Here is a 17,034-nt window from a genome sequence, read left to right on the forward strand (position 1 = left end):
TATGTATGTAATATCAATTTTAATCATTTGGTCATGGTGATATGAAGCAATCTGACACACACAAAGTGAATATATATGGGAAATTATTTACAATGAGTCAAGATAAAAAAAATAAAAAATGAAAACTCCTCCCTGCATCATACAATGACACATTCAAAACATTTCATCACACAAAACAAATACCCGAAATTCTGTAAGTATCTAACAATACCGGTATCAATATTTTAAAAGTCATTCACAATGAGCTATTGCAGAAAATAAAAATAAATGGCACAGGATAAAACAAACGTATGTATTTTCATTATTCTCAACCTTAATCGCACTTTCATATCATGACAACACTTACAAGTACAAACACATACAAATTTTGAAATCATGAAAATGATATATATGAATACATATAAATTAAAAACAATCTTCAGGAAGGTAATAATCCAAACAATTCCTTAAACTATGGAGGAAAAAAAAAGGGTAAAAGTTTAAATTTCATATCATAATTATATCATGCTAATCAATTCCTTTTTTAAAATCCCCCCAAAAAGAACCAAAAAAGTGCATTTTCTTTGGTGTTGGGAGGTAGTTACAGTTTTCTGAGTGAAATACATAAATTAAATCTTGTAAATACAGGAAACTACCTGTGAGGCATTATAAATAATGTTTTTAAAAATTTGAAAATATAAAAAATCCATCACAATTTCCATACCACACATATGGACCAATGGTAATTAGTAAGAACAAGTGTGCTATCCCGGATTTAAAAAGATACTGTATGCTGAGTGAAATTTGGCTCCGACATTTATCTTTAATTGAGAGAAAATTAACGCAAAACCCTTTTATTTTAATGATGTCTAAATGACAAGAATGTACATTGCTTGGTCCCCTAATAATACTATCATAACTTAAAACTGATGAAGTTCACATTAACTGATTTTTCAACAAATAAAAAATATAAAGTGTTCCTTTCATTAAAAGTTTTTATCTTAAGAACAGAGACCATTGCCACTCTAATTAAAAATCTTAAGTGTAAATATCTGTTCAACAAACTACATAGCTGTTGATTTAATATCACTCCACAACCATTCCTTAATTTAGCACATTGAAAAATGATTTAGTGATCAGGGTTGCCGATTCAGGAGGCAAAAATTGACAGACCTGTCTCGGGAACACATCTATCAGACCCCTATCTGAGCGCCAAACTCCAGTAAAAAGACACTTGGTACGGTACTTATTTTTTTTTCTATTCGGCAACACAGAGGTTTTTATAACATACTGAATTCCGTAATGAATATTGGCAACCATGAGTGATCCTCAATTTTATCTAATTATAGGATGGAATTGGAACACAAATCCATCTCGACAGAGAGAGGGGGAAAAAGGGCCAAAATTTGGCTTTCCCAAAAAATAACTGTCATGGTCCAGCATGATTGTGATGGCAACATTAAGAGACATGCATTAAAAAATAATTTTAGAATATACACAACACTACAAATCATTTCAATATCAACTGTAATTGCACAAAATCTCTTGCTGTGTTTGGTTGTATTTTTCTTTCATGGTTGGCATGTCATAATTTGCATCAACAACCTGAAATAAGGAATAAAATTAATGAAAAAAAAAATGTTTAAAAAATGAAAAGGAAGAAAGAAAAAAAAATGCACAAGATATTTGATATACAAAAAATAATTTCCACGCTACCAAAAGAAAAGATATTGTATTGTGACGACTCAAGCAATTGACTTTTACAACATTAAAACTCAAGACTGTGTGATCTTGAGAAGTCAGTGAAGTGATTCAAGACAAAATTCAGTAACATTTTTTTGTTTTGTTGTTATTGCTAATGTCTCCAATTGATCCTCAGTAACGTCAAAAAAATCCTGGCACAGGTTAAGTAAAATAAAACAAATGCTAGCCCCTAATTTTTTTTGGGGAAAAAAAAACACAAACCCCGAAAACCCATCATGGTAATGATTAAGTCTCATTTTTCACAAGATGATGGAACAAAAATAGATACAAGAAGAAAAGTAACCCCAGTCTTATCTGGAGACATTATAAAGGGTAATGAGCTGTGCTAATACTTACAAGGACTGGTGCAGGAAGAGGATACTTTTTGTGTATCAACCAATCATCATGAAGATTGTGTAATGATTCCAGGAGTGCCTGACAGAATAGAACATAAAAATATGTAAATTCATTTGATTTTCTAAAGAAATGAGAAAAAAACAACACCCAAACATGTGCCAGATATTAGACCTAAAAATGGTATGTTTGTGTGAATTGATGAATGGCTGAGTCACATGTGAAGTCGAAGTCAAGCATAAATAGGTGTGGTCACAGAATGAATACTCGTGTGATCAGTAATCCACCACTGAAGATTGTATATACTATTTAGTTTTAGACAAATAGATTTTGATGTAATCAGTGACAGTGTAATATTATACACTCTGATATATAATAACAATATTGCTATTAAAACCACTTAGGGCAATGATTCCTCAGTTTGTGACAGATCAGAGAGTGCAGAATTTTTATGCTATGAGCCTAATCGTGATCATGACCGAATATTCAACATTGCAAGGGACTCAACAAAATTGACTCAATGAACTGAGATATTATTCTCGAACTATTCCCTTCAGTCTTCAATTATAATTACAATGTGTCCCGCCCATAGTCAAGACTCTACAAGGGTCTGAAGATGATCTGAACATGATCACTATAAAAAGGGCATCATATAATATAGCAGGACATCTGCTCACATTATCATTCATCCTCATTTTTGATGAAAATCTAGATTTGCATATCTGATACTGATTATGCCCATGCCCATCCTCTCGCTGCTTTATGGAGCTACTTTGGCAACAGGACTATTTTCTAATAGGGGGTGGCCAACATAACACCTATTGAAATTTTGTGGATGAAGCGTATAACAACCTCAAGTGAAATAGTGTAAGTTATTCCCAAATTAATTGCCAGAAATCCCACAAGAACGTATCCACTCATCAGCCTATGAATTGGATCCTGGCATACATTGATGCAATTGGATCTCACATTTCAGCCAAAACATAAGTTCAAAATGGTGCACTGGGAGAATGCTATGATCTAGTAAACAATGGAAATGAGCGATATAAACTTGTTTCATTTCAGTGCTAAATAATGGGTGACATTTTATACATCAGCTACAATGAAGTAATATAAACTGTGAAGAGCATCGAGTAAAGCCAAGACTGGCATTTAACACACCCCCCCCCCCCCAAACAACGTTGCATCACTTTCCAAAATCAGCTAGCATTTTGCACCCCGTCATTGTCAGACTGACCACACTTACAATCAGGGTGTAGATCATTATGTGTGTATGTGTATTGCAAACAGTATCATGACTGCCAGACACAGCAATACTTGCATCGCAATGGGATGACTTTGTTGTTCTTAGTGTGGATATGTGTGTGCGTGGCAGGTTGAATGTATATACAATCATTGCGAATGAAGGAAAACGAACGAAAACAGTAAATAATCTCAATATACTAAAATCTCTACAAAAAATTAATAAATTGACAAGCCTACCTTGGGCACACAAGCCTCCTCTTTACGAGATCGGTTCCTTAATCGTTCATAGCATGTTTCTGGATCTGCTCTCACGTAAACTGAAGAGAGAGAGAGAGAGAGAGAGAAAATTCACATTGAACTAATTGGAGGATCTTATAATCTTAAAGGGACGGGATAATAAATAGCAAATTTTTCTGTAGGCTGCAGCATAATGTATTTTATCCTCTTAGCTGAAAGTGTAATCAACACAACTACGAATATCTCAAAAAATCTTAGCAATTAAAAAAAAAAAGTACTATTAGCAAAAGAATAAAAATGTCCCCAACACCTTCTGACTTTGAAACTATTAAGTCATGTAATCTCAACTGTTTTCAAACACCCAAGCCAAAATTTTAAAAATGGTTTGTCAATGTGTCTGTAGACAACTTTAAAGTTTTACAATTATAAAGGCAGAAAGTATGTTACAATCTCTGAACCAATGGGAGTAAAGAACAGTATTAATACAGTGTGCATAAAAATGAACTGCCCAAACGGTCCCTCCAGTAAAATGCCATATAACATCGACATAGTTTTGGTTTCTGCATACTTCGTCAAAACTTTTTTTGAAAATTGGATCATTGGCGATTTCTATATTTTTTAAGTCATACCTGGCTGACTGGAATACATATAGACCTGTAAATGAGCTCTATAAAAATTGACTGAAACTGAAACTCTTCGTAATTCGTCGTAGCGGTAAAATCCAAAGAATCAAAATGAAAGGTAAACAGCAAGCTCACTTGAGCAAAGCAATGGCAGAAAACTAATTTGCGCGGGAATTAATTAGGCTACTTACCATTGTTCCTTATAATTAGGTACCCAATCAGTGAAGAAACTTAGAAACGGTCAACCAGTTTGTTTACAACATGAGGTAATCGAGATGTGCTTGTAGCAATCATTTAACTTTCGATTTGAAGGTGTCTACATAACGAACTTCCGGTGTTTCGAATTTTTCTTTCTCATACTTTTCCTGTCCTTCAAGTAAATGTGGTCAATTTTGGCTTAGACGAAACAGTGAAATTTATCGCTCGGCGGCTCAGTTAAAATTGGCTACGACAGGTTTCGAAAGTGAAAAAATAATTTCACGAAGGCTGTGTGAAAATACACTGAGGTGTGTTCAGACACGGCAATTCTAAAAAGCGTCGCTTAGCCTTGGCAATATATATCCATCATTAATATAAACGGCCCATGAGCTATGCGTGGGGCTGTGGAACATTCCTAGTTAACTTTACAGTCAATCGACTACGATTCATGAATTCTTTCTTTATTCATTTCTTTCTCCCCTTTTAAAAAATATTTGAATTTGACGAATTGACTGATTTCAGTTAATTGACTGAGAATTTACAGGTCTAATAGTATAATAAAACAATGTCCTAATATGCTATTGATAACACTTTCTAATGCTCTTATTATATATTTGGGATGTGAGTAATCAGATACCCGTATCTACTTTGTAAAGCCAAATAGTCTCACCCAAAATAACTTCCTTGAATTCGTTGTGAACAAGCTTGCTAATTTGGTGTTTTTAATGCTGAATTTAGAAATAAAAAAAACAAAACAAAAAAACCCGAAACCCAAACATAAAAATGTGAAATTATTTGAAGCCATTTGGCACAAAATAAACTGAGTTTGGCATTCCCCCCCCCCCCCCTCTTCAAATTACTTAACTTTAACTATTTGACCGAGAAATCTACACTTATATCACAAAACAAATTTTCACTCCTAAAATTGGCAGGATGAAGTGAAATTTTAATTATCTCACTGCACTAAATTATGGAAGCGGGATAAGAAAATCAAGATTCACATTTCAAATTTCATGAGTGCATTTTAGCAGACTGAGTGATGCTTAGAAAAGCTTGGCATTTATGACCAAAATCATCTAGCAACCCTGATTGTGAAAAGTGTTTCATTCTAGCTCGTTCCTTATGTGTTCTCTACTTGTACTTCCATGAATTGCCTACAAATCTAGGCAGACAAAATACCCCAGTAGTGAGGGACGACCAGGAATTCTATTTGCTGAAAGAGATACATTTTTTGACTCGACGGTCAATTATTGACATAGACCTGACAAAAATGATCTCCATATGCTGTCCGCAGTTGCCAGAAAAAACAAAACAAAACAAAAACATTTGCCTGCAACAATTCAACAAATGCCAAAGAAGTTCTTTTTCATTGTATCATTTGACGTCTTCAGACGGCTGTAGGTCTGAGTGAACAAAATTTGAATACTGAAACAAAACCTTTTTTATACTCTTGTCTTGCTTATCTTTTCTTCCTCTTACATAATTGTGTAATTTTTGCTTGTTTGTTGTAATATTCTACTATTACTCTTCCGTTAGAGACAAATTTATAAACATGTACAAATGGCTTGCTACAACACAACAATCTTGACGTGTTTGTGGCATAAATTTTCGTTTCTAGCATAATTTCAAGTTATTTATGTCATTTTTGTGGCATAATTTCGGGGATTAAATGACATTTTTCTGGAGGGACAGCCCAAATAAAGATTGATGAACAGAAAGTCAAAATAACCCACCAATAAGGTCAAGATCAGCTTTGTGATCGGAGATAAGGTAGTTGTACCACTGGTCCAAAATGGAATACTCGAATCGATTGATGCTCCCACTGAACAGGAAAAAGGAAAATAAAATAAAAAGTCAATATATTTAAAGGTAAACAAGAGTTGTCATTTGCATTACTAAGCTTAGAGCTTAAAACGTGATCTTATATAAAATAGAGAACTATTTATTGAATAAAAACTATAAAATTGAAATACAAAGATAATTGAAAAAAGAAATAAGAAATACATAAGAAAAAAAATGTTGATGAAAATAATTTAACTTACTCTAAATATGAGTTCTGGATGAAGCAGTATCGTGTACTGTATAAAGATCTCTCCAACATCTTCATTGGTGTTGTCTGTAAATACAATTTAAAAATCCAAATAAATGCTGATATACATCAAAATGCGAATATAAAGCTGAGCTGCCAACCCCAACTGAAGAAAAGGTGTGATTTTGAAGGAAAAGTATTCATGAGAGCTATAAGACCCATTGAGGCAGAGTTTATCCTAGTTTCTTTAACAAGCATTATCAAAAATAAATTCTTGCTACTTGTCTGGCAGATCTAAAAGACATAAGTACCCAATCATTGATACTCCCACTTTAATAACTGTATTTTTTTTATTATTGTTAGGATAAATAGGACTATTTTTTTTGACCGAATGTCAACCAACTTTAGAGCAAAATAAACGTGTAGTCCGCAAAATATGTATATGTACACTAAACTCAAGTTTAAAAACAATAAAATCTCATCTAATCTCACAAGTTTAATTACAAACATCCACACATATTGCTGTACAAGACCTTTACTATACTTGAAATATGAAAAGTGGTTTTCCAAAACTTTTGACTCGTTTTTTCCTCCCAAATTGATATGATTATTTCCCCCTGTCCTAAAATATCTCTTAAAACCTCCCATTTTATTGTGGTAAAATGTGAATAATTTATCAATGTAGATAAATTATTGTAATAATTAAGGTTTAAAATCGAGTTAACTTTTTTATTCAGCTCATGGAGGAAAAAACTTGAATTAGAAAACCACTGTTCATACTTCATATAACAATGGCCTGTGTCCCAACCAATTCAACATAGGAAAACCTAACTATGTTGATATTGATATATACATTAAAAATTTTTTTTTTTGGATACAGACAATACTGTTAAATCGACTTAATAAATGCTTTCATCACGTGTTACTAAAATTTTAAAAACCAAAGATTCTTGGATTTGAATGATCTGAAGATAAATAAATGACAATTCAAAGACTTACATGAGCTTTTGTGTGCATGTTGACTCTAGTCAGCATAGCATACATGTTGAAAGAAAAACTCCATCTCTGTGAATCATCATACAACAAGTTCTAAAAAAAAGGGAAAAGAATTTTAAGTCAGAATAAAATAAAAATTGAGAGAAATAAATAACCCATCAACTTTATATTAAAAAAAACAAACCCCCCCCCCCCAAAAAAAAACAAAACAAACAAAACAACAAAAGCACTCGTCTTACTAGTCGATTATATTCTCTGGTGAACCAAATAAACAACCAAGGCAAAAACAATACAGAAAATTAAAAAATCCCAAAGTAAATCACATTTTAAAATATGACAGAATCAAACATTACAAAGATTAAAAACAAAGCAAAAAATAATCTGTTAATCTATACAAATACATGATTTAGCATTATTTGTCTATCTTATCTAAAACTTTCTTACCAAAGCATTGTGACCCCTCACATTGGTCCACTTTTCAAGAGGCTCACATATAGTCTGAAAATGGAAATATGAGACAAGACTCATTGACAAATAAAACAAGTACTGAAATTGAAACGTACCAAACACCATAAAAGTTAATACGGTTTGTAAAATGAAGTCAAGATAATTGTCAGCTATCCAATTGTAAATTCTTGAGATTGAAAATACCTATAGGACAACATATATGATGTTTAAAAGGTTGGTATTATGAAACTGGATCTTAAAAAAAAAAGAAAAATAGAAGGAAGACAGAAAAACAGAAACAAAATTAGAGAGAGAGAGAAAGAGAGAGAGAGAGAGAGAGAGAGAGAGAGAGAGAGAGAGAGAGAGAGAGAGAGAGAGAGAGAGAGAGAGAGAGAGAGAGAGAGAGAGAGAGAGAGAGAGAGAGACTATATGAAAATCTTTGTCTCGTGGAATTTAATGATCTCTTACCTCGATCACACTACTCTCCTTGAAATGGTTTAACATTGTTGTTTTTCCACTTCCAATGTTTCCCTCCACAGCAATCTAGATTGAATTATAAAAACATTGAAATCAAATCCTGAGCTAGAATAGGGAGGCAAATTTATTAAAAACTAATAAACACTTTAAAATTAAGACAGTCAATAAAGTAAATGATTCAACCAGACATACAGATTTTAAAAAAAATAAAATTACGGAGGATTGGAGGCAATACTCATGAAAACAATCTGGATATAACAGGCAATGCATAACTGCACCTCTTACTGTAACACAACTATAATCATTTGTCAAATGAAACTAATATTAATATATAATAAAAAGCTCCACATAGTTCACAAACCTCTGTTCTGAAATTTGAACAGATTATTGAAAAGGAATTATCAAACTATCACATTAACAATAATAAGGGAAATAAAATCATCCCCTGTTCTTCTTCTGCTTGAATTATTGAAACATCCAGAGGACGAATTTTCCGACTTCAATAATCCAAGAGACCATTAAACATTTAAACACACCCCAGAACTAACTCTCTTCAATTCACATGAATAGAAAATGAACAATTTGTCTGATTGCCCCATTAATGTGAACATAAGAGAGTTGCAGAGAGAGAGACAGAGAGAGAGAAGTTTAATTGATGAGGACTTTTATCTAATAAGGGGGAAGTTATAATAATCTTTTAAACGTATCGTACCTACTATAACTGTACTGCTATTCTTGACTGACTTACAAATAAAGTCTAGACTCATTTACCCCCTCCCACACCCCTTCCTTTTTGACCATCAATTGCCACGTCTCAATTTTGACATCTGGCACTAGTTTTGTCTAAGCTGACGCCATAAAAATAAAAAATTGGAGTGTCACCAAAATTCATGCACTGAGCACAAGTGTCAAAATATGACACAAGACATGATGGTGATTTTTTCACTGATCTACCACTTGACCTGAGCTTTTATCAGAGGAAAATATTTGACACGGCAAAATCAGCGGAAAATTTCTTAGAAATTCCCAAAATCCCGCGGAAGATTATCATCACTGGAGTTGAGAACTAATCAACAGCAGAGCTGTTTTACAATATTTCATAATACTTACTGTAAGATTTGTCTTTAACTGTGAAGCTAATGAAGTTTGTAATTTTTTGTCTGAAAGTGAATGCAAAAATTACATTAGTCCAATAAAGAATAAATAGTGGCCACCTCTTTAGTACAAAGATGACTGCTGCAGTTGATCATAGAGATGGCTAAAACAATTATGAGGTGGTCACATTCATGTGTCCATGAGAGAGAGAGAGAGAGAGAGAGAGAGAGAGAGAGAGAGAGAGAGAGAGAGAGAGAGAGAGAGAGAGAGAGAGAGAGAGAGAGAGAGAGAGAGAGAGAGAGAGAGAGAGAGGGGGGGGGGAGGAGGAAAATCATCACTTTCTTTAAAGTACAACTGCAGATTGATAATTAACGGCCAGGTACTCATTTCACACTTTTGTGACTTTACCAAGGACTCAACTAGGCCTCCAAAAGTGAGTGTCATATACAGTGAAGCCTGTGCTATGAACTTCCCGAAAAACAGCCTTTATAGTCTTGTCAGAAGTATAAATAAAGGCGTTGTGGGGAAGATTTTGTGTCACTGATTGTTGTGATAGGCATGGGTCAAAGTTAGAAAAATTGAAAAACCTGCCAGGACTGAGCCAGCAAAACAAAAAGCCTGCAAGACAAAACCAAGTCCCTCGTCGAACTCAGGGGTCCATTGGTCAAAATCAAACCAAATGCAAAAATAGCATATAATATCATATTAATGTAATATTATGTAATTTATTACTATAATACTATTATTAGGACTGTGCCTACATTTATTACTATCATTCAGACATAGCTTTACTTTTTATAAACATCTAATGAACTCTTTCCAAAAGCAATTTAAAAGACTGCAATCTTGATTGTACTTAAAATGTGGCTCACAGGAATTTCAGACACGACTATGAGGTATTTCATTGCAGAAACAGGAATGTCCACAAAATCATAAATTTATCTATTCAAGATGATAATTTTAGCACAATGTCAAATATAATCCAAATCCCCTATTTCCTCAAAGCAAGTTAAGCCCCAAAACCAAATAGTGCCATATAATAAAATGTAAAAATGAACAATAGTAGCAAAGTAGTGGTGGTGGTAACGATGATAATGATGATGAATGACGATACAGTGTCGATGGTTGTAACAGTGATGTTATGTACCATATGTTGATTATGGTGGCTGTAATAGTGGTGGTGGTGATGATGTGGTGGTTGTGGTAGCAGTGGTCAAGATGATGTGGTGGTGGTGGTGTGAAGACAATCATTATAATCTTCACCAACACCACTACCTTCACTATATCATCATCACCACGATATCACCGTTACAAATACAACCACCACCACCATAACATCATTACCACCACTTTTATAACCACCACCAAATCGTCATCACTACTGACTTCTATAAAAATAACGTGAAAGTAGATGGATGTTTGAGAGAAAAAAGGGTGAAGGTAGGAGCACAGATTACACAGGTCTAGTCTGTTGAGAGAGAGAAAGGAAGGGAAAGAGAGAGGGAGATGAGTAAGAGAAGAGGGAGTGAGACAGAGAGAGAGAGAGAGAGAGAGAGAGAGAGAGAGAGAGAGAGAGAGAGAGAGAGAGAGAGAGAGAGAGAGAGAGAGAGAGAGAGAGAGAGAGAGAGAGAGAGAGAGAGACTCAGGGGTGAGAATTGTTTGTTTTTGTTTTTAAGGGTTTTACGGCGCTTGCAACACATTTAGGTTATATCAGCGCCAGTAAAAAGGAAGAAAATGGGATAGTAAAAAGTTCTAGAATTACAATTAAAGCACCCAAGAAAAAGTAAGACATAGGGGAACTGGGAACAAATAGGGATCAGATGTAGAATCCAAGAGCATACCACCAAAGTACTTAATTTGAGATCACCTATAAGTCTCATCTGGACACAAGCACAAAATCCAACAAAGAGGAATACACTCAAATGCTTGCATTATACATTAAAAATAACACATAACAGAGAGATGATTTACAAGGAAAAAAACATCATCTCCCAAAACAATAACTATGCATTTGACTGTTTCCCTCCCAGTCAAGGACTCCGGCCAGGGTCGGGACAAAACCGAGCAATCTCACACCAAGACAAAGACAGAAAGCAATTTGGAAAACAGATATACGGGGATAGAAGACACGGTAAGTACCTCCCTGCCCACTGTGGAGGTAGGGAACCCCACCCAGAGGGGTGAGAATGACTGGTCACAAAAAAAGGAGGAAATTTTTCATCGTGAAGATCATGACCCATCCATGCGACCATAACCTATAGATTTGAATTTCACTAAAATTTACTGAGATGCGACCCAAAATTTGGTCTTTCAGCAATTTCTGACACAACTCGGTGGAATTTCAAAAGTTGAAAGTGTAATTACAACATTTGGTGGTTGTAGTAGGGATGATGATGTGGTGGTAGTTGTAGTAGTAGTGGTGGTAGGGATGATGTTGTGGTGGTTGTAGTAGTAGTGGTGGTAGGGATGATGGTTTGGTGGTGGTTGTAGTTGTGGTGGTGGTAGGGATGACGGTTGTAGTTGCAGTAGTGGTAGGGATGATGATGAGGTGGTGGTTGTAGTAGTGGTAGTAGGGTTGATGGTGTGGTGGTGGTTTAGTAGTAGAGATGGCAGGGATGATGGCGTGGTGGTGGTTGTAGTAGTAGTGGTGGTAGGGATGATGGTGTGGTGGTGGTTGTAGTAGTAGTGGTGGTAGGGATGATGGTGTGATGGTGGTGGTAATAGTAGTGGTGGTAGGGATGATGATGTTGTGTGGTTAAAGTAGTGGTAGTAGGGTTGATGATGTGATGGTGGTTGTAGTAGTAGTTGTGGGAGGAATGATGATGTGGTGGTAGTTGTGGTAGTGGTGCTAGTGATGATGGTGTGGTGGTGGTAGGGGTGATGTGGTAGTGGTGGTAGGGATGATGATGTGGTGGTGATTGTAGTAGTAGTGGTGGTGGGGATGATGATATGATGATGGTTGTAGTAGGGTTGATGATGTGGTGGTAGTTGTAGTAGTAGTGGTGGTAGGGATGATGTGGTGCTATTTGTAGTAGTAGTGGTGGTAGGGATAATGATGTGGTGGTGATTGTAATAGTAGCGGTGGTAGAGATGTTGATGTAGTAGTTTTGGTGAGTGTTTTTTTATTCAGTGATGATAATAGCAATTTGTCAAAAAGGAGGAAAATTTCTCGGTCTATCGATCAAAAACAAGCAAAGAAACCTAGTAGTAGTAGTTAGTCAGCTTATAAATACAACCCAAGAATCTCTCAAATTCAAAGCCATAGTCCAAAGGTAAAAAGAAAAAAGATTAAACTAAGCCAATCACCATTGCTTTGTTCTAATATATCATCTCTATATACCAGATGATTTAATGGATAGTTGAGAAAGAAACAGAGAGAGATAAGGGTGTGTGTGTGTGTGTGTGTGTGGGGGGGGGGGGGGGGGGGGGAAGACTTCTTTACCATAATAACTTATGTATTGACATTTTGAATTCTATATCAGAAAAAAAAATAAAGAAGAAAAGAGAAATAGAAAGAAAGGCAAAGGGGAAAAAAAAAAGAGAGAGAGAGAGGGAGAGAGAGAGGAAGAGAGAGAGAGAGAGAGAGAGAGAGGAGAGAGAGAGAGAGAGAGAGAGAGATGAGAGAGAGAGAGAGAGAGATTAAAAAGGCAATAGGTACCTACAACAGGGGGAAAAAAATCCAGACCCATTTGTCCATCCCTTCCACCATCAACTAACTAATCAAAGAACACTACTGGTCTTCTGTGTCAATTGTGACATCTGGTGCCATACTGTCTGGCCCAACGTCATAAAAACGAGACTGTCACCAAATTTCACGAGACTGAGCACAGGTGTCAAAATATGACATAAGACATAATGGTGATTTTGAGGAAAATGTTTGACATGGCAAATTTGAAAAAGGAGGAAATGTGATGGGATGGGCGGAGATAAACTACCATTTAGGCGGAAATCCGCCTTTAGGCGGAAGATTCTCAGCCCTGGAGACTACTCAGTAAGTGTAATTAAATTTCCCCACGGCCCCGGCCCAACCCCCTTCCCTTTCCATTTTCTACTCATCCAAGATCTCCCTGGTCTTGTGTCATTCTTTAAAATTTGGGACCAGCCTGTCTGCGCCAACGTCATACAAATAAGAATGCCACCAAAATTCATCAACCTGAGCACAGGAGTCAAAATAAGACACAAGACATGAAGACGATTTTGGCGATCTAACCTTTCGCAGCCTGTTTGACACCGCAAAATCAGAGATAAATCAAGCCAGCAACTTACTAATCCTGCCGGCAGCACTTTTCATTGGCCGGCAGGTAAATTAAGATTTTTTAAAAAATAGGCCGACAGACTTTGACCCATGGTGATAACGATAGGTTTGTTATGTTATTGAATGGTTGTGATAGTTTTGTTTCGGGCTGGGCGGGTACCCGTGGGTAATAAAGTTAAACCGGGTACTTGGGTAAAAGGGGCGGGTAACGAGTACCCGCTTCACCGAGACCGGTGAGCTCATCTCGGCAAAAAGAAGTTGCTTGAAGGAAAGCTCCGTTGACAAATTAATATTTTTGAACAAAAATTGGAAGTAATACAATTTTGATTTACATTTACATGATATTAAAAAAAAAAGATTTTCCTCCTTTATTCTTCAATTACATTGATTTTTTTTGGTTTTATTTGTTAACACACATTTGATTCAATTTTGGAATCAACAGATTAAGACCATATTAGTTATTATCTTTTAAAGGAATCTCAGGTATTTAAAAATATTTTTTTTGGTTTCATTGCAGTTAATTATCCTTGATTCTTTCTTCAGTTTCGTTTCATTTGTTGTAATAAATAAATTAAACACCCCCCCCCCACACACACAAATTTTTTTTGGACAAAAAGTCACCCCTGCCACGGGTACCCGGGTAATGATATGGGCGGGTAATCCCAGCACTGGTTTTGTTATGGATCTATATTCTAGAATTCTAGTATTATTATTAAACTGTCGTGTCTCCATCGTGATCGAGCTGTTGTGAGTAATCTATGTTCTTTCACTGTCTCCCGCGTAAAAGTGGCATCTTCATTCTTTCTCTTCGAGCTGAATTTCTTGAATATAAAACTCAGTTGATCACGTAGATCATAACCGCCATTTCTTCGTATGTTTTTGATATAGACGTCTATCTAATTTTCCGGGACTATTCCCAATGCGATGAAGTTGAAGAGCATTCTGCCCATATCGTCGATTGTCATCGTACTCTACGTATATGGAGACGCCCACTTCGGTGGAGACTTTTTCTTAATTTTTTCCTACAATTTACCTATCGTGAACCAGATTGAGAAATCAGTTCACGACAGCGTTTTCACCACACACTCAAATTCAAATAATATAACCAGAGCAGTATACTCTATTTCTATCAATAAAAATAAAAATAAGTTATAAGAGTAAAAAAAAGGTTGCCACCGTCACCGAGAAAACACGTTCTACTAATACTACTCTTCTTACTTCCCCCGTTGTGGTAGACGCCAGCTAGATAATTACATGAGATGGAGTAAAAACTTACCATTCATAAGCAAAGACTTTACAGAATACGACTTGTCCATTTTGATCAGGCAGAAAAACGCTCCAACTTTCGTCTGGTGAGAGTTTAGAATGAAAGAGGGGACGCTAGCGCCAAATCGAAATATCCGCCAAAGATGATGGCTCGTTAAAATCAAAACAAACATTATGAATCACAGAGCCACCTAGTGGCCAAAAAGGTAAACATTGGTGGTGTCCTCAGTCAATAGGTAGTTCCTCGTACTGGTTTCGGTTTCGAACTCAGCACAATTACGGGATTTACGTATTCAATTTCGAAGTTATAATCAATATGAATGGATGAATTCCGTAAAATTAAATCGTCCTTTTTTCAAATGTAGAGACATTATCAAGCTACTATTTATTATCTAGTGAGCGCACTCGCACCCATCTAGTTCCAAGAAGTCATCAAGAATAAATGGCCGACTGCTGACTTTGTGCTTTATTATTATTATTAAATTAAAACGTAGTAAAAGTATAGTATGAACCATTGAAAATAGTAAAAAACAAAAACAATTCACTCGAACAAATATAGTGGAAGCAAATGTTAGGAAATAAATAATATTCAAGCTTAGTCTTAGCTCTGGACGTAAACTGTAAGCCCTCGCTTCGTCCTCGATTGCACTTGCTTCTACTAAATACTAAAACAGTGTAGTGTTGGGTAATTTGATCGCTTTTACTCGATCGACGACCGAGCGCCAAGCCACGAGTCAGTGCTTGATCTCAATGCCGGAAGAGCGAGTTAGTAAAACGATCACTCGATCGTAAAACGATCAGGCGGGTTGTGAGCTTGAGACGATCTTGACACGTGAGACGAGCTTGAGACGATCAGGATTCGAGCGAGCGGAGGGGTAACGAGTGTTTCGAATCATTTCAAATTCAAACGATCACAGTTTGCCATCCGATACCAATCGCCAATGTTTGCACACGGTAGTCTGTGGTTCTTCCACAGCCCTCACTCCTTGTCAGATGTTAGTGTGTCTGGGTGGCAGTGGCAGGGAAATTCGTATAGGTGTATCACGCGTGTGTGACAAGACTTCATTAAACCTACTAAAGTTTGACTATCACACACACACACACACACACACACACACACACACACACTAAGGCTATTTCTATGACACACACGCATCCCTCTATCAATGAACACTCCTACAGTAGGCCTAGTGCGGCTATGTGGTCTAGTCATGACGTAACTATAGGTAGTACTCTAGTCGACCATGGGTCTCGTGCATTATAATGGTCTAGTGGTATGACACCCGCTTTGGGATCGGAAAGTCCTGGGTTCGAGCCTCGCGCTCGGTGCATAGTTGAGTCTTTGGACAAGGCTCTTTACTCACATTCTCTCACCGTACTCAGGTGTAAAATGAGTACCTGGCCGTTAACAGCGTTCTCTTTGTCTGAAAAATTGTAATATCGCCTAACAGGCGGCATGTCCCGTCCTACATATTAAATGTTGATGTTGACCGGGGACCCCTTTACAAAGCGCTTTAATCACATTTAGTGGATATTGTAAAGCTCAATTTTTTAAAGTAAAACATTAGCTTTGGATATGGAATGTTTCAATTTTAGATGCCTGTGTATTCTTTGTTAGTTCCCATCATCATCATCATCATCATCATCATCAGGGGCAGCGGTACGGTCTTTGGTTGGCACCCGAAAGGTACCGAGTTCGATCACCCGCCGCTGAGTGGTCTTGAGCAAGTCACCTTGCCCTAACTAAATTTGCGGCGCTGCACTGCGGCTATCGCTTGGGTTATTCCAGTCTTCCCTTAGAATAGACCCGAAAGACGAATCTCCCCTATGGGATGAAAAGGGAATTATGTTTAATTTATTTATCATCACCATCATATCAGCGGGATCATCATCATCACCACCACCACCACCACCACCCTAATAATAATGGATAAAATAAATATCAACACATTTCAATGTAATAATCAATCTAAAATCAATCAGTGCTCCTAAAAGACCCTTTGATTTCTTTGTCTAATTCGTTCCATACTTTTGGAGTCCCGACAAAGAAAGATTTTCAGCTAACTATAGTTTATATATGGGAATATTAA

The 17,034-nt window shown here is 36.3% G+C and overlaps 1 protein-coding gene across 1 annotated transcript; it reads right to left on the reverse strand.

Moving 5' to 3' along the window:
* On the reverse strand, positions 1-15,618 carry LOC144972872 (deoxynucleoside kinase-like). The gene is made up of 10 exons (XM_078914628.1): positions 14,955-15,618; positions 9,439-9,488; positions 8,320-8,394; positions 7,849-7,902; positions 7,408-7,497; positions 6,422-6,495; positions 6,113-6,201; positions 3,559-3,638; positions 2,080-2,157; positions 1-1,584 (listed from the first exon to the last, which is right to left on the reverse strand). The coding sequence occupies exons 1-10, from the start codon at positions 15,115-15,117 to the stop codon at positions 1,501-1,503; spliced, it is 837 nt and encodes a 278-aa protein (XP_078770754.1). The 5' UTR covers positions 15,118-15,618; the 3' UTR covers positions 1-1,500.
* Positions 15,619-17,034: the final 1,416 nt, after the last annotated feature.

Source organism: Berghia stephanieae, chromosome 5 (assembly GCF_034508935.2).
Source record: "Berghia stephanieae isolate SIO BIC M18660-M18661 chromosome 5, UCSD_Bste_1.3, whole genome shotgun sequence".
In the NCBI taxonomy this organism is placed as follows: domain Eukaryota; kingdom Metazoa; phylum Mollusca; class Gastropoda; order Nudibranchia; family Aeolidiidae; genus Berghia; species Berghia stephanieae.